The sequence below is a fragment of the Zonotrichia albicollis genome, chromosome 4, assembly GCF_047830755.1.
Source record: "Zonotrichia albicollis isolate bZonAlb1 chromosome 4, bZonAlb1.hap1, whole genome shotgun sequence".
NCBI classification, from domain to species: domain Eukaryota; kingdom Metazoa; phylum Chordata; class Aves; order Passeriformes; family Passerellidae; genus Zonotrichia; species Zonotrichia albicollis.
The window spans coordinates 48,360,072-48,379,045 of NC_133822.1; the positions used below are offsets into that span (position 1 = coordinate 48,360,072).

An 18,974-nucleotide genomic window follows, 5' to 3' on the forward strand; every position below is an offset into this window, starting at 1 on the left:
CATCTAAGCCCAAACATGAAATATTATCTCAAGAGTTTCTATCCCAACCTTGACAGAGATAGAGAAAAGAAGCTGAAAACCAGCACTGTGTTTAAGCAGCACTATTTGAACTTGGTCTGCTGAATGGAAAACACAATTCCTTGGACCTGAAAGCTGGTGAGCCTGAAGTGACTAGAAACCACAAAGCAGTCAACAAAAAAATCAAGAAAAGGTGGTAAAATCTGTGGTTAGAGGATGTTAGATAAAGCAGAGCTTGTTCAGGTTCAGGCGACAGAATCCTAAAAATATGAAAAACACTTCAACTTGTAATTGTAATTACAACAACAGCTCAACTTAAGGAAAACATCCCAGCATCAGTAAATCATGACTGCCTTTAAGAGGAAGTATCTTTCAGAGCAGATAGATTCTGCTGGGAAATCAGTTTTGTTCTTTTCTGGACTTCCTCATGTAGGTACTGCAAGGTGTAACTGTACTGGTGAGATCAGTTACAGAACAGAATGTATAATTAAATGTATTTAAATACTTCAAATTCTGCTAAAGCACAAATGTACATACAAAACAGCACTCAGGATATTTCTTCAGAGCCATCAACCCTGAATAACAGAACTGTGAAGCCAGGCAACTCTACACTACCAGCTGCACTATGATTCAGAGATCCTTTTTATCCTCACAATACTTCATGGTAGTATAATCATTCCTAGTCATGTGTGATTCATCAAAGTATTTTGTAGTAAAGACAAATGTTATAATACGCCCTATTGTAACCATGCAAATTACTGATGTTCATTTCCATACCTAAATTATGCTTTCGCTGAACTTTTTCTGCAGCTTAAGCAGCTCTCATGTTCCAAGCTAGTTCAGCATTTCAAAGTTGCTTCATAGCAAGGAGTCCCAAGTTTTCTAAGAGGTGGCCTTCTTCATCCCCTTTCACTTTCTCAAGCCTCTTTATGCTTTACACATCACTGTTTTGAAGAGGTTTGCACTAGGATCTTAACTCTAAGCTATCACCCAATCTCCTCTGTATGCCTCACGTTTCCTGTGGACAGAAGTTACGTAAGCTCACTTGGCAGACAAACTATACAGTACTTGCCTCAGCAACTGGGAATGACAGGTGTTCTGTACATCATCACAAGCCAAGCAACACAGAGACACAGGGAAAAGTTTCAACCCTCCTTTTTTTACATAAAGATACATCGTCACAAAGGATTCATCTTTCTGCTCTCCTGGGGCTTATTAACTTAAATATACTCATTGCTATGCTGTCCACAAGAGATGTAATATTTTTAAGTAGGAAAGTTAATACAGTCTATTTCCTAATTCTCCACCTATTAAAGCTTTTTTTTTTTTTAAGTGATCATCAGGGTCAGCAGGTGACTGCAAAGCTATTTTAGAATGGCTCATATTAACTGCCTAAATTTCCACTTCAGACCTGATGGTCTTGGCTTAAGAATAAACATTCAACAGCCTCAGAGGAAGTCAAATAGAACACAAGTACAAACCACCACTCCACATTTTACAGTTATAACAAGAAATCACAATAAAGATCGAATACAACCTGAGCATGGCATGATAGGAGACTCCCAAAGAAAGGCAGAATGCTACTACAGTAAGTTACCTCTCCTGGTGCTTACTGCAGGAAGGTTGTACAGTAAAAATATTGTGGACTGAAACAAATCAGATATTCCCTATGATCACTCTGTTCTTTTACTTAAGAGCTGCATATTTAACATTTTAAACATATAAAATTGCTAAGGAATAAACAGCAAAGGTTAATGATGAGAAGAAAAGCAAGTTTGAGCACCACAGAATCACACAGAAGGACAAGGCTGGAAGAGACCTTCAAGATCATCAAGTCCAATCCATACCCTATGCACCTTAACTAAACCATGGCACCAAGTCCCATATCCGGTCTTCTTTGGAACACATCCAGGGATGGTGACTCCACCACCTCCCCAGGCATACCATTCCAATATTTTATCACTCTTTCTGGGAAAAACTTATTCCTAATATCCAACCTATATTTTCCTTGATGCAGCCTGAGACTGCGTCCTCTCGTTCTGACAGTTGTTGCCCGGAGAAAGAGACCGGCCCCTACCTGACTTTTCATCCCCCAAATCCTGTTAGTAGAATTTCAGTAAGAAACTGAGAGAAGATTGAGAAGAATTATTCATTTAGTTTTGTGAGAGGAAAAAAAAACCCCACTGTATGTCATCTCTGATTCAGCAGCGGCCAAAAATCTATTTATGAATGCATACACATTCATATATATGACTTTGAATAAAGCAATACATCTTATCACTCACTGACATTCCCACACGCAGATTTGGGCTTCTACCTGGAAAACAGACATCCAACTATCAGACAAAAAAACTATCGAACTTTCTCATCAGGTATAAACCCTTTTCTCCATGGTATTTAAAGTGCAACAAGGAACTTACAACAACATTATCAAATTTCAAACATATAGGAACACTTTTCAGTAAATCAAAACACAGTGTGATCTTATTTATTGTTCAACATTGGTCTGTGATTTATTTAGCCAGGGGATTGAAGAGCTACAAGAAACGCATGTGGTATGCAAATGATTCAGTAGGTATACTTTCTTTGAAATTATTCTCTAGGAATTCATTTCCCTTCTTCCTCCTCCACCTTTTATTTCCTTTTACTTTTATTAACTGTTGTACTGCTTGCCATCCTGAGGATATGCAGGAAACTCTTAACTGAGGTCCAAGCTGCTGTGACTACCAAACTATCACCATGCTTGGGAAAAGGGAGGTGAGAGGGGAAAAAAAAAAAAGTGTGAGTAACCCCAGAGGTAAATGCTAATAATCACCTTTTGCTTCTTATCCTCTCCGCCACCCAGTAATTTCAAATAAATAAAATATTAGTCTTCTTGTTCTGTCCCATATTGCCGCACAGCGCCACTGCATGCTATGAAACAAAATGCATTGCTGAACATTTTCATGATAATCCACAGTGGGATAACTTTTTAATAAACTTTAGGTCATTTACCCTTCAAAGAGAAACATAATCTGCTTTCAAAGTATGCTGTTCCAAATACAAAGATAACATGCTCAGTTCTCATTTCTAACTGCTCTTGCTAGGTCTCAACAGCATGCAGCAGCCAGAAAGCTGCCAGGCAGGAGCAGCAGAGGATCTCCTAGGGGTACCATTCAGTGGAACCAGGCCAACAGAGCTGGTTCTCTGGCACCTGTCCCCACCTAAGTGTATGAGAGGCATGCCAGGGGACGGGGCCACATGCCGAGCTCGAGCTGCTGACAGCAACCACTATGAGCTGGAATAACTTGAGAATGAGAGCATTGCCTACAAGGCAGTCAGTCAGCCTCACTATTTCCACTGCAGCAGTTTGCCCTGTGCAAACAGCACCCCTGGAGAATCGCAGGAAAGGACATGTCAAGCCATGGAGGAAAGACCCTGGAAAAGCACATTTACAGATTCACAGAATATTCTGAGTTGGAAAGGATCCATCAGGATCATCGAATCCAACTCCTGGCCCTGCACAGCACCATCTCCATGAATCACTCCATGTGCCTGAAAGCATTGTCCAAATGCTTCTTGAAATCTTGACAGGTTTGGTGCTATGACCACTTCCCTGGGGAGCCTGTTCCAGTGTTCAAGCACACTCTGGGGGAAAAACCTTTTCCTGATATCCAGCCTAAATCTCCCTGACTCAGCTTCATGCCATCTCCTTGAGTCCTGTCACTGGTCACAAGAGTGAAGAGATCCATACCTGCTCCTCTGCTTCCTCTCATGAGAATGTCGAAGACACAATGAGATATCTCCTCAGTCTCCTCTTCTCTGGGCTGAGCAGATCAAGTGACCTCAGCCACTGCTCACAAGGCTTCCCCTCAAGGCCCTTCACCATCCTCATGGCTCTTTTCTGGACACTCTCTAATAGTTTAATATCTTTCACTTTCTGCAGCACTGTTCTCCAGCATCTCATTCCATTCCAGCACTTGATTAAAAAAAGCTTTCAAAAAAGGTACCCAAAGTGTGAAAGCACCCCACTGTAAGAGCAAAAGAGCTCTGTAAACCCTACAATACCTTAGAAGAAAATTGAATTGACTAGGTATTCTACTAGTAAAAATGGGGGCAAATACCATAAACCTTCAGGCAGCAAAAAATACTGGGACAAAGGCAAAAAATAAGGTGGCATTTGTGCAGGTTTTCCAACACAAAAACAATAGGTCAAGGCAAGCCTAAAAGGTGAACATTACAGACATCTGATGTCTGTCCTCAAAAAGGACGCTTGGACCAGCAACAGGCATGAATCTCCAAAATAAGAGGTTACTTTCTCACCATTGGCTATAAAAACTGGGAACAAACAGGCTAAGTTTCTCATTCCTGTAAGAAAAATACAATTTAAATTTACCTAAACCCTGGAGGAAACACTGGTCTATAAATAAATATAAGCACACATCACTCTCCTCCATCAATGAGCACTGTATCTGTCACTCAACTAGATGTCAGCTAAGTCTGTAATCCATTTTCACTGCTAGAGCACAGTTACTACAGCAGGCACGCAGGAAAGCACTGGCTTGACTGACAGATGTTCAGGCTGGTGCAGGAATGTGTTCACCTTTACGTTGTTCTGGCATGAGGTACCTCCTACAGATTATTTGGCACATCACTTTTGCTTTTATAGCAAGAGTATGACTCTTACAGAAAGACGCTAACAGACTTGTGCTACTTCTTTGGATGTCAGAGAGCAGTATTCATGTTGATTCCAAGAACAGACGAATAAGTTAATGAAATAAAATATGACAGCACAACATAAGAAACATAAGGAGACATGAAACAACACCCTACAGAAAGCAGAGTGCAGCTTGAGTGCTCAGTCTTGGCTATGAGTTGCATTGTCACATACTACTAAGCATATGTTCATTAGCACATGAAAGGGAAGTCTTCTCTTACATCTCCCTCCTTTCCTTGCTTGTAATGTGGGAAGTAGGAGGAACTGCATGCACTTCACTCTACTCTCCTCTGGGCAAATGGCAGGGAAGGAGTGGGAAATACTGTCTCAGACCTTTCTTTTCCTTCATTAGCCAGCAGAGACCACAGATGAAGCGCTACAGGCTGAACTGCTCTTGAATGTACAGAATTACAACTAGGAAGCTGCTCTGACAACCATCAGGCCAGGAATCATGTGCTGCCTCTCCCTCCTCACTGTAACTGCAAGCAAGTCATAAACCTACAAAATAGCCACAAATTAAGAAACTGATTTGTGCTTTTTGACAGTCTTCATGCTACTATATACGAAGTACACCACTGCCCCCAGATACTGACAGGTGATCTTCCTAGCCTAAAACAAAACAAAACAATGCTTCCAAACTCGAGGTTTTCAATTCAATAGCATTATTTGCAGAGTGCACCTGGGCATTGACATTAGTAAAACAAACATCACATTTAAACACAGCATGTACTACAAGTGCTGACAGAGAGAAATTTTTAAAGGAGTAAGCACAATAAATGTACAGTGTTTTCCTAGTGCATTCGACTTGCAAATTCAACAAGAAATCAATAACAATGGATTGCAAGTTTGCAATTTATGTTTTTAACAAATTCCCTGGCATATTCAGTTTAGCATGGATGCTGATCACATAGGTTTTTGTTTGTTTGTAGCCTGCTTTTTAGCTACAGCATTTAAAAATTAATAAACTAGAAGTTATTTTCAATATACAAATCTGAAATAGAATGGGTAAACAAATACTGACGCAGTGAATCTGAAAAAGCTAAAATTTCTTTGGATTCCTGTTGTATTATAATACAGCTTCCCACTTAAAGTAATTCACACTAGTAAGCACTGAACTGAATAAAAAGATACTTGCAGAATCAGCCTATAGTTACTACAGAGAAACACTCACAAAAGAAAGCACAAACACACCTATCTATCCATGTGTGCTTTTCTAGCTCAACCTAATTGCATACTTCCCCATACACTCTTTCCTCCATGCATTTTATTTTTAACTGTTTGATGAAAGCTGTTCCGAAGATGGCAAGTGTGGGACATTAGTAGGAAAAAGCAAAAACGAGTGTGCATCATTGTAAGATTCATGGACATATAAGGATTAAATATTACAAGTCTGCATTGTACCAGGCTTCAGAATTATGCCTGGTGCTTCCTGTGTTAGCTGTTACCTGTTTATCAGATAAGCGTGTGGCCTCCCAGTGGTAAGTGATGGGCTAACAAAAGTTACTTTGTGGGGCTTCAAAAGTAGAGCACAACTCTGGAGCTGGACTTAAATTCAGGCTGCAGAGGAAGAAAATTTTAATTGAAGACAAGTTCTACTTTTGATAGCAGTACCATTCTGCTGTAACCAATATGCTCACCCACAAAGAATTATCTCACATATAATTGCTTTAATACTGATGAATAAATAATAACTGATGAAGAGACTTTGCTGGCAGTTACTACTATCAGCTGAAGAGAGGGCCTAAGGAAGAGCCTCAGGCCTTTAACCCAGGTAGTCATTAGCTGACAGAAATTGTCTGGTCTTGAGGTCATTCTTGCTATTAGGCAAAAGTATTAATACATTTTTCAAATACAAAATAATTTTATAAAAGCTACTAACCAAATTGCATAGTAAGTGCATAGTTATTTTAAACAAGACTGATATTTTCAGTTTTTTCTAGTGACTAGCAAATGACAAAACTCACTGGGAAAAAGTTATTCTGCTGATCAACATCAGGTTTTTTCTTTTTCTTAGACTATTACTGCAAGTCATCTCTTTAGTCTCCTCAGACTGATCACCACACTTCAGGTAAGGGAATGCCCAACACAGCTGTCCAGCTGGAAGCACTGCACTATATCCAGTCATCTTGTCTTAAGGACATGAATAAAACCATGGTCCCATGCTGGAACTAAACGAACATGAGCTGCTGGACATGTACTGATCCTGACCTAAATCTGCTATTGTGACTCTGTTCACTAGCTCTTCCTGGAAAAAATAATTTTTCACTTTTGCAGATCAAGCAATTATTACTACACAGATCCCATTCTTGAGACCACTAGACCTTTCTTAGTTATATTAAGCCAAACTGAGAGAGCCCCTCCAGGCACATGTCTGAGAGAATTCAATGCCAGGACTTCTATACAGGCTCTCTGCAAGGCAGAAAGCACTACAGAAACACTAATTATCTTACTTTCCCTTAGCCAGATTATTAGAGCTCCTCCTCATTGGCCAGGGTAAGACTTAAATGTACTGTACAGCTTGTGAACATTAATTACATCTCAGATAAAGCAATATCAAAACAAAAGCAGTGCAATAAAGGTTGACTTTATTCTGGTGTAATTCTAATAGTAAGAGCTTTCTTAGCCTTAAAATCTCTGTATCATGACAAAGTACTCAGCACTGATGGCACTACAATAACACTTAATACAGGTGAAACCAAGACATACCTGGTTATAAAGGTCTCTTTAGAAAAGAATGTGCATGGGTTCAGTCAGTGGAGCTCCTACCCTGAGCACTGAACCAGCTGTGGTCAGGCAGACACTGCCAGCCCTGCAAAATGTGCTGCCACCACTTTGGAATAGAAGCAGGGGCAGGAAAAGTGAAACCACGCAAAATTCTTCTTTGGGTACTGTCTTCCCTCAGCATTTCTCCTCCCACTCACCACCACCCAGCTAGATAGCCACTTTCTTTCACAGCTGCTCATCCCATCTGCTCTGGTACTGTCTGCACTTGTCTCTTTAACCCCTGCACCCACAACTGCTCCTAACTTCACTTCTTTCCATACAATTTCTTTTTCTGTTTTGAGCAGATACTCCCCCAGACAAAAGAAACACTTTAGTGTTGCCAGTTGGCATTTTATTTCTATACCTATCTCCACATCCCATCCACAGCAAAAAGGAAGAATAGAAGATTAATCTCCCAGAAACATCTTTGCCAGCCATACATTCATCTCCAGTGATTCACTGTGTGCTCCCTCCTTCCACTAATTCAAAAACAGAAAGAATTTACAGGGGGAAAAATGAATTAACTTATGAGACACTGAAAAGCCATGCAGAAAATAGCGAGCTTTCCATGTTCACCTGACAAAGGAATGAGAAACAGAGGATTTAGAGAACAGAAGCACTAATCCAAGCAGGGGAAAAATAAAGCAACATTAGTTGGAAAAGGCCTGGTGGATTGAAAGCACAAATAAAGACACCAATGAAGGAAAGAAACACAGAGATGATGTGACAGAAGGAATACAATCCAACCAGCAATATTTTGCTCTTAAGAATAAGTTCTTTAACAAAGAACTTATGATGCATGATTAGGAAATGCAAAATAAGACAGCAAGCATGTGGAGGTAAGTGGAGTTTGCTGGATTATTGTACTGTGCAAAGATGACAGTATACAGATCCCATGACTTCCCCCAACTGCAGCTGGTACAACTGCTAGAGCCATATACTGATCAGCTAAGCCAGCTTGCAAGGGCCCCCCTCCTCCCTCAAATCAACATTACCTCAGGCATCACCCTCATAGAACTACACTGCTCCCTTAGTCCGTAGCAGCACAGATGACTGCACCACTGTCCTTTACACAGCAATAAAGTCCCTGCCTGAAGACAAAGGCAGTTGCTGTGATCTTCTGTAATCCCAGCTGAATCTGAACAACATATTATATACCTGTAATACATATAAAAAATCAGGTCTCCTTTTAAATTACCTAATCTGGAAGGGATATGGATCAAACCCACATGGACTTCAGAGTTATGCTTGTGATAGTGATTCACATCCACTATAGGATGTTCCTAAAAATAGCTGCTTGCCTTAATTTCCTTTTCCCAAATAATTTTAATGAAATACAAAACATCTTCATGCAAGAATTATATATGCTATAGCCACATAAGTATTTTGATTGGCTACCTAAGCTTTCCAAAAGGCAGTTTCTATTTAAAACTTGACTTGTATTGAATATCATGCTTAAGTTTAAATTAATTTGGAGGTCAGTCACATTCTTTGAGAAAAAATGAAAAGTCAAGATTTAAGCAAGTTTGACCAAAAAATCTGCTTTTCATCTCACAGCTAGTTCTATTCCTCAGAGTTTATCTTCCTTTGACCACAGTATTTTATTAATACTGCTCAGCTGGAAAAGAAGTGATATTATAATCATTAGCATGCTGTCAAAATTTGAAAGGACAGCCCACTCCCCCCAAAATGTTTTGTGAACTACAATGAGGTTCACAGAACTGCCAAAAGAAAAGCATAAGTATATGCAAGCTGTGGTCTTTTAGGTGTCTACTAACAAATATAATACACACTGCATTAACTAAAATGAAGATTCACCAAGACAAGAAAGAGCCTATCAAGATGCTTATGCTGAAGGTTTGGGTAATTTCCATGAAAATCCATTCATTTTTATAAGCAAATTTACTTTAATTACACATTTAACTTAACTGCCATGGATATGAGGATAACTGTATTTTAGTAAAAATTGGCTTTGAAGGAAACGAAGAAATTTGAAATTCCATGTACAAGGATTCCAGTGATTTCAAATTCACTCAGTAGTGTCCATGAACTCCTGGCATTGCAATATAAAAGACTCAAAAAGATGGATTACCTCAGCAATTCATCTGAAAGAATGCAGCTCTGAACTGAAGTACTTGCCATGAGTTCATATCTTAAAACACACTCTTTCAACAAAACTGAACCATGATAAAAGATGATCAGATCCCAAATGGAACTGAAAAACAGCAAAATATATTTAACCAATAACCCAGTGCAAACTACTTCAGTATTCCTGGGCGTTATTATAGCTCTGTGATAAGGGCTTTATAAAAAAACAAGAGCTAAAACTCTAGACTAACTAAGTAATTTTACAGGGTAACAGACTATCTCAATTTATGTAGGATTTTGGTCTCAAAGTTTTCACGAAGATTAGCCTACTAATTTTCATAATTGTTGGCAAAGTTCTGTCCAGTGGTACAAGCTGGTCGGATATACATGCGTATCTCCTACATGTGCTGAACCAATAGACTTAAGCATAACTACAAGGCCCTAGTAATCAATAATTCTTAACAAAAGAATACTTGGATTTTCTGTTCAGATTCCAGGTAAATCGAAAGTCTTGAAAGCAGTTTTGAAAAAAAAAACCACAAGAACAGCAGAAAGCTATCTGTTGTTTTACAAGACATAAGTGTGCCTCTGTTTTCAAGGCACCAAATGTTTTCAAGCAGCAAAAGTCTACAGAATATGAGCTCTAAACAATACTACAGTAAAATGAGTTATGAAGGAAGTAGGTTGCATGTTTCAAATTGATGGTCCTGAGTTCCATCCCCAACCTTTCAAATACCTGGTTATGCCAATAGTGGTGATAAGATGAGGAGTAACAGTTTCAAAACAAAAGGGGGCAGGTTCAGATTAAGTGTTATGAAGAAATTCTTGACTCTGAGGGTGGTGAGATACGGGAACAGGTTGCTCAGAAAAGCTATGGATGACCCATCCCTGGAAGTGCTCAAGGCCAGGCTGGATGTGGTTTTTGAGCAACCTGGTCTAGTGGAAGGTGTGCTTGCCTGTGGCACAGGGGTTCAGAACTAGATGGTCTTTATGGTCCTTTCCAACCCAAACTGTTCTATGATCCTATGACGATTACTTAAGTCTCAGCTGTTCCCATATCATTATAGGTTAAAGCACCTCAGGAGAACCACTTCCTAGTCATACTTTCTCCTTGTGTGGTGCCAGAGAGTACTGTCACAGTCTGCTGGTTACGGCAGAAAGGGGCTGAAGAAAGGCCTCCAGTGTCCTACTCAACTGTTCCAATAACAAAAACAAGACTTATTTGTTGATCCCTTCAGGACAGCCTAAATGAGCCTAAATGTCAGTGCTTCCTGGGTCTGCCTTCTATCAGCACAGCCTCAAATCCATGCTAGGACTCCGGTGGCAGCACAAAAAGCCAGATCAGTGAACTGTTTTGGCTGAAAACTCACCACATTTCTGGTTATTTTTCAGGTCAGTTTTCAGCCAGATCATATGGCTTTACAGAGCTGATGGCTGGCACAAGGAAGGTCAAGAACACCTTTGGCTCAGAGAAGGTGGATCAGCTCCCTCCATTACAGCACAATGCTCGGGCTGGCTCAAAGTGTTTAAGGAGATATTTCCTGATATGAACAGTCTACAGCCATTCCTCAAGCCCCCAGGCTACAGCACAAAATCATACAGCATTTGCTGGAGTATAAGGTGAACACTCCTTTGCCCAGGCTCACAGCTCAAACTGTTGTCTGGTCCTCTACTTCCAGAACTGGCTCTGTTTTGTTATTCACAGTAACTAAGTAGGAAGGCTTTTTCTGCATGTTCACCTGAAAATCAAGATGACAGCGCTGTAAAATATTCTATTAAGCTGACAGCATTTCCCATGTATGTTTTGGCTTGTTATACAGTTCTGAGCTTGATATTTGTACACAAAACCAAAACTGACATAAATAAATAAAGGATTTTCTCTCTTGTTTTTTTTTTTCAAGGCATAACTCCTGGAATCATGCCATAGTTGCAAAAAACACCTTCAGAAACTTAGGACTTCCATCAGCCTCAGGAAGCAGATAGGTTGCAAAGTCCTGTTCCTGGGCAAAAGATCTAAGAGAGAAACTGCTATATCAGCCTTCTGAGCTACTACACAGCACACCAAGGGACACCGTCAGTAGCAAAGGAAGGAGACTGGAAACCTTACCAGTATTGCCACTTTAATAATCTCATGAACGCTGGTAATGAAAAGGCTACAGGAAAAACAAGAAAAAACTTCCCCAAAAAAAACAAAGTGTAGTTTAACAGCATATTTAAAAGTTTAAAACTTCATCAGATAACCACACCTACTAAGCTAACCATGTACAAAAGGCAAAAGACAAACTCAAAATGTTAGACAAACCTCGAGGAAAGGTCCCAAACAATACACATAATCATTAAATAGACAAGCAAATTTTTAAAATATTAATCAAGAATATATTTAAAATATTTGCTGGTACAATCCCTTTAGGGTTTTCAACATAATGAAATGTTTTTGGTACATTAGAAATACTTACAACTACTCCACTCTTGGTGACAGTTTCCCGGTATGTAAAATTGCACACTGCCCAAGCCAGGTAATAGGTGGACATGAGAGGGGTCTGTGAAAAGTGATCTGTAACCCATCCATCTTCTTCAAAAACAGAAGTTTCAACTGGCATGTTGGACAAAGATAAGTAAGTAGCTTGATGTCTGATGCTGATTTTGAATGTGGCCTTGTAGATGGGCTCATCAAAGCAAGGAAAGGCTTTTCTGGCATGAGTAGGAGAAAACTGTGTAACACCAAGAAACCTAGAAAAGCAGAAAACAAAAATAAAAATTGATTATTAATTGTGCCTAGCACTTGATTCACAGACATACCAAATAAGACACTGCTTGACCATTGTGGTTTAAAGGAGGAAATAATTACAACTGTAATACACAAAATATATAGTGTTTGAACACTGCTTGATCATTTTCTTACTACATCTACTGCAATGCAATAGATACAAATTAATGGTCTACAAACTTCCTATAAATTTATAGACACCACAGTAACACTAAAGAAATCAACCCTCGCCTTGCATCAAACTTCAGGTTCTCGCAGTATTGCTCATCAATATGTGTGGAAAAAAGCAATCTACTGTTGGCTACACAATGCAAAACAAGCACACTCAGTTCAAACCAGGATTGAAGAGCCTGCAGGGAATTCACTCTGTCCTGAGACACCGACAGGGCGCTTTACCTTTCTCTGGGCATGAGAACTTACGGTCACACAGCGCACTCAGGAGGGTCATTGCTTTCCACAGCTGATTACTTCTCTACCAGCTGCACGTAGGCCTGGGACACAGTACCACATAGCACTGCTGTGTCTGTGCACCCTCCAAAAAAACCATTCTGTGAGCTTAGCAGAATCACAAATGAAAGCAAATTATTAAACCTGCATAAAGTATTTCACCATTCTTCTACACGTGCTTTTTTTTTCTTCCTGGTGTACTTTATAGAGAGCAAATCCATGTTCTCAGTTAATGGGCCTAAATTTTGGAAAGATCTTTGAAGGAGGTAAAGGTATTTATTAAGCATGAATGGGAAGGCTTTAGCTTGACAATAAAACCTGTAACTTTTTTTTTTTTGAACTAAATAATTTTTGATCCAGATACAGAATAGGAAGCCTCCTGAATGGAGACACGTATTTACACATTTGGAAAAAACCCATGATCTTTTTGTAGAAAAAATAAGGTAAACTTAAAAGGTTGAAATATGGAGTTTGGTAAGAGTATTTTCTGGAGGCATGTAGAATAAGAAAATTACCATGGGCCAACCATGTAAATGTGAAGGTAGCATGCATGTAGGCTTTTTGATTCATGTCTCACCTTCCAAGGTTTCATCTGTGGAAATAACTGAGCAATTTTAGATACCAGACAAACATTTATCAAGATTTTAGAGGCTGGCTGTAATTCAGCTGTTATTCCTCTGAGGGAAAAAGATGGGTGAATAGCTTTGATGTAATGAAAATGGTGATACCTATTATTAATCAGTATATAACTAATAATCTGCAATATGATACTCTAACATTGATAAAACAAAAACATAGGTACCCCATAGGGAAAAAAAAATATCATTAACTTTTTTTAAAACTTTTTGGATTTTACACATATTTTGGAGGCAATGAAGAAATAATTTTATTGAAACATTACACCTTTTTCTTGCTAGAGTGCCTGATAGAACTAGATATATGTTTTCAATAAGGATAACTTTTTTAAAACTTGAAAAAATTTTCCACCACTGAAGCAGTTACCATTAGTCTTCTTTCTAAAATAAAAAGCCTTTTTTGGCTAATAATTATTGAAGGTATTCACATTTTTCTCGCCTCATGAAAAAACATGGATTATTAAAACCAGCATTTTGGATAAGATTGCTAAATCTAAAGTAAAAAGTTAGTGCCAGATATCTCAGTGTTAATCCAAAAAACTCCCATATCAATGGATTTGTACTACTGCAACAAAGCCAAATCAGCCAATTAAATGAAGCAAAGCAACTTAATTTATATGCAAAGTATTTCAAGTGGACCTGATTCTGCATTCTAGGCACATTCTAAATAGCTACAGACATCAACAGAGGCTTCAAGTGAGCATGGAAAACTGTACTGGCCTGTTATTAACAAAGCAAGAATGATGAACTTTCCTCTGCAATTAACAATTTTAATGAGCTCCGACACACACGTAAATGCGTACTTAGGAAATATTGGTCATACTGTGATACCCTCTAAATAAGGAAGATTTCCCGTGCCCTCTCTTCACATCTTCACCCCACTTCTCAGAGACCTTATCAGTCATCTTTTAATACATATTAGGCCACTGAAACAATCCCTTCATCAGGCTAATAAACCCTGGTAAACTCTTCATCTTCTGTGTTTTCACAGAGAGACAGATATATCCACATAGACGTAACTGGGCAAACACAGAGCAGTCAATATTTCATACTAAAAATACACCAACTACCAATAATAGTGATATCTACAACATGTGCATTACTATCAAACATCGATTTGCTTGTTGTGCCATAAAGCAAAACAAACAAAAATCTTAAAACTGCTTTAAAAAAAACCCTAACCATTTAAAGAAAACAAACAAGCTAAACCTAAAACATTGTTTATCTATTTCACTCTGTGTTCAAGTAAAACAAGCAGACTTCTACAGCGTGCCAAAAGTGAAGGGCAGTTTGACTATTTCATCCTTCCCTTTACACAGCTCTCTGGGTACCAACACTTCTACCTCCCGTTGCCAAAATACCACCACAAAAGGTTGTACTTGAGGGCATGATGGGCTCAGTCTGTCTCCTCAGAATACCCATGGCAGTAACTTGCAGGTGTTTTAATTTTATCATGTCTATTAAAGGAAGATGTGTTTCCTCAATAACCTATTTTGACATCTTAGTTGTTAGAAGATTAAAGAATATGTCTTTGTTTTCTCTGCATGATATAAGAATTTATTTTTCTTTTCACCTCCAAACTTTGATGTTCATTTATATTATGCCTTCATACTCCTCCTGTAGCTCTGTATTATATTGCTGTTAATTATTGTCAGCAAATTCTAGCACATAATGCAAAGTAAATTTGTAGCATATCACTTGCATTTTACATTTCAAGTACAGTAAGAAAGATCTCAGTCAGAAAATAAACACTTTAACATAGCTTTTACCTTTCGATTTACAACGATCACCTGTGAAGGCCAGAGAAACTAACTTTTGGGGAAAAAATCATAAAGTGAAGGCATTAATATGTTTGTGATGCCTCCCAGCAGAGTTATTTGCTCCTCGTGTACAACAAAAGTGAAAAATGATGGTTTGGACCCTTTTACAGCAAGTACTACTCCAATGAGGCTGATGTACTTTAATTGAATATAAAGTTGTCAAAAAATCAAAGCCCTGCTGGAACAGCAAGGTCTCCCAGAGCATGCAAGTCTGTCTGTCTATCATAACAGAAGCTGTCTGTGTTTGAGGACTAAAAACAGTTTTAAGTATCATATTAAAAATGGGTTATTATTCGGAATGCAAATTGTTACTGTAAGAGCACTCTCTGATCAAAAAAGTTCCCTGGTTTAGAATGGGTATTATTCACTTTATACTATAGTGAGTCATTAAGCCTCTGACAGATGAAAAGGAAAAACACTTTTTCTATTTAACACCTTAAACTACAACCAAGCAATGACTACAGTTATAAAAATGTTTTACTGAAGGAAATATAAGTGAGCTGGTGTAAAGGAAAAACATGCCACTGATTTCAATATAGCAATGGTACCTGATGTAAGGCAAGTAATTTGCCCATGACTATACTTAAGTGTATTAAAAACTAAGTAATTTATATCTGAAAACTTACACACGGAGCACTGCGAAAAACATTTTACCATCACCTTCCACTCTGTGTCTTAAACTATCCTGATGACTGAAACAGTGAATAGACCTTTTTTTTGTTGGTGATGATTTCTAAATCTCAACTAGGAGATCAGTATTGAAGTGTAGTACAGTAGCTCTGGAGAAATGTCACTGCCACACCTATTTGACAGTTCAATTATTCCTACACAAAGTCAAAGTACACGAGAATAATAACTGCTTAAATAACTTCTCAGATTTGTAAAGTGAATTATACCCCCTGCTGTTAACAGTATTTTGTTTTCTCATTTGCCCATTTCAACACAGGTCTGTAAGAACTCCCTATTACCCCAACAATTCAGTCAACTGTGACAAAAGGCATTTTATCCACATCTTTTCTTACAACTGTGCTTTTTCAAATTTCCTTTTTATTTCACTCTGATGACAAATTGCAAAAACTTAATTTCGATCCTGCTTGAGGTTCTAATATCAGGCTTTTGAAAATTGTCAGTAATCATAGTAATGAAAATATGTTTTAATAAAAGGGCTTTTGGCTTAATTGAGTTGGTGAGGATGCTTTTCATGTCTTAATATTCTTGCCCGGTTCTACCAACTATAAAATCTTTGTTTCATTTAAATTGTTTCCACAATCTAAAACACTAAGATTCAGGAAAAGAAAACCTGTCACTGCACAGATATTTCAAGAAAGGACAGCTTAAAAAGAATCCAATTCTAAAATTACAAACCATGCCAGAACTATCAAGAAGTCCATCCTTGCCTTTCTTTTCCATTACAAAGCCGCAATGTGGTGAGAAAACACCTTCTTTAAAAACAAAGCCTCTGTAACTGAACGGGGCCCTCCACAATAACCCTGCCCACCAGAACAAGGGCCCAGACAGGGACCCAAGGGGCTTTAACTACGTGAGTAAATACAGATCAAGACTGAATCTTGCTCTGCCCGCAAATGAAGCAGGTTAGTCGGGTCACAGGGTGTAAATCTGCCGCGACCCAGCTGTACCGTAAACGCATTCAGCGTATGTGAAAACTCATCCCACCACGTTTTTTGCTTTACCAAACAGAATAAAAGCAAAACAGAAGTCTCGCTGCCCTACACGCGGCTATTTGTAACCTGACGAGGCTCTGTCATACCAGGGCACACAGCAGCCGAACACAGTGTCTTTGTGTGAAACAGACCCGGAGCCTCTGCCTTGACAAGGACCTAGCGGACGTTCTGCCTCAGTGGCGGCACCCTCGCAAGTTTGCTCCTTGCCACCGTCCGTCCCCAAGCTGCGCCGGGCCACCTTCTTCCCCGGCGGCCGCTCCCCGCAGCCCTGCCCGCGCAGGCGGGGCGTGCAGGGCGCAGGCGGAGCGCTCCGCTCACCGGCGGCGGCCCCGGCTAACCCCGGCCCGGCCTCCGCACGGCCCAGCCCGCACCGCCCCGCGGCAGCTCCGCCCGCCCCCGCTCGCTCCCGCGCACTCCCGCAGCCTCGGCCGCCTTCCAGCCGCTCTCACGGCTGGCTCACGACACCGGCCGGTGGCTTGGAGCCGCCCGCTCCAAGCCGTTCCCCGAGAACGCCCGCATCTCTGCTCTGACAGCCGAGCGCTACGGAGATGACCTGACAGAGGTGGCGGGGGGATGCGAGGCCTGGCCTGCGCTCAGCAGCCGGCCGGCCTTGGCGGCCGTTCCCCGGCCCGGGCAGCCGGCCGAGTCCCGCACCCTTCGGCGGGTCCACCGGGGCCGAGCAGCGCGGAGCCAGCGGCATCACCCGCCTGGCGGCGCCGCGGCCGCCGGGTCCTAGCGCCGCCCTAGCAGAAGTTGGCGCGGGGGCCGCCAACTTCGGACAGAGTTGGGTTTGAGGCGACGCGGCCCGTCCGCTACCTTCGCTCGCCGTGGAGGACGTAGGAGCTGCGGAAAAAGCCCAGCAGCTCGTTCTCGATGAGAGCGTTGTAGATGATCTTAAGGTTGTAACTTTTCTGCACCTCCAGGCTCCGGTTGAGGACCACGACGAACACCTGGGTCTGGGGGTAGAAGAAGGTGCGGGCCACCCGCACTCCGCCGGCCAGCTTGTCCTCGGCCACGCGGACCGCCTCGATGTGCATGCGGTGGGCGTGCAGCACGATGTAGCGGCTGGCGTTACGCACCTCCAGCTGCACGTTCACCTCCCCGCTGAAGGTGAAGTTCTCCATGAAGGCGGTCAGCATCAGGTTGTAGTGCAGCGGCCGCAGGTGCCGCGGCAGCCGCGGCCGGGCCCAGGGCGGCAGCTCCCGCCGCCGCTGCCACTCCTCCTCCTCCTCCTCCTCCTCCTCTTCCTCCACCGCTTCCCCGCCCCGCGCATCCTCCTCCGGCCGGGGGGATTGCCCCGCACCGTGCGGCTGCCGGGCTACCCCCGAGAGGCTCCCGTTGCCGCCGGCCCGCGGCGGACCGTCGGCGGCGGCGCCGCACTCCTCGAAGCGGACGCTGAGCAGCACGGCAATCATGGTCACTGCCAGCAGCGCTAGGATGGAAACAGCGAAGCCCAGCACCAGGCGCTTGTGCACGGCGATGTGCCGCTCCGTGGTGCGGGGTCTTGGCCCCGCCGCTTCGGCCCAAGGTCCCGGCGGCAGTCCCCGGCTGCCGTTCCGCAAGGCGGCCTCCTCCTCGATCATCATGGGGGTGACGGGCGGGCGCTTCTCACGCTTCTCCTCCAGGGCCATCACGGCAGCGCCGCCCCCGCCTCCCGCGGGGCCGCCGCCACCCGAGGGGGCCCCGACAGCATGGGAGACTCCGAGGCAAGGGGCCCTCGGCCCGCGTGGGACGCACGGTCTCTCACTTCCCAACGAGCCGCATCACCCTGGCCGCCGGGAGCCCCGCGTTGGAGCAGCCCTCAGGGAGGGGAACGGGACGAGGACGAGGTCGGGTCGGGTCAGGTCAGGCAAGAGGCGGCGGGCGCTCCCCGCCGTCCGGCCGCCGGGCCACGGCGAGCAGGCAACTTGTGCGGCTTCTGCGGGGCACTTCAGCACATGCCGCCGAGCGCACCTCGGCGCCAGGGGGGAGGGCTCTGCCGCCCCGGCCCCCCGCTAGCGCCGCCGTGCGCAGGGAGCTCTCTTTCCCCCGCGTCCCGAGCCGCCGAGGCCAGGGTCG

The 18,974-nt window shown here is 42.2% G+C and overlaps 1 protein-coding gene across 1 annotated transcript in view; it reads right to left on the bottom strand.

Annotated features, from left to right (window-relative positions):
- TRHDE (thyrotropin releasing hormone degrading enzyme) overlaps positions 1–18,552 on the bottom strand; it is a 206,621-nt gene extending 188,069 nt beyond the window's left edge. The window contains exons 1-2 of the mRNA XM_074539725.1: positions 17,733–18,552; positions 12,022–12,295 (exon numbers count right to left, since the gene is read on the bottom strand). Coding sequence (XP_074395826.1) covers positions 12,022–12,295; positions 17,733–18,547 — 1,089 coding nt within the window. The 5' untranslated portion in view covers positions 18,548–18,552. The remainder of the gene's footprint in view (positions 1–12,021; positions 12,296–17,732) is intronic.
- Between the last annotated feature and the right edge of the window lie 422 nt (positions 18,553–18,974).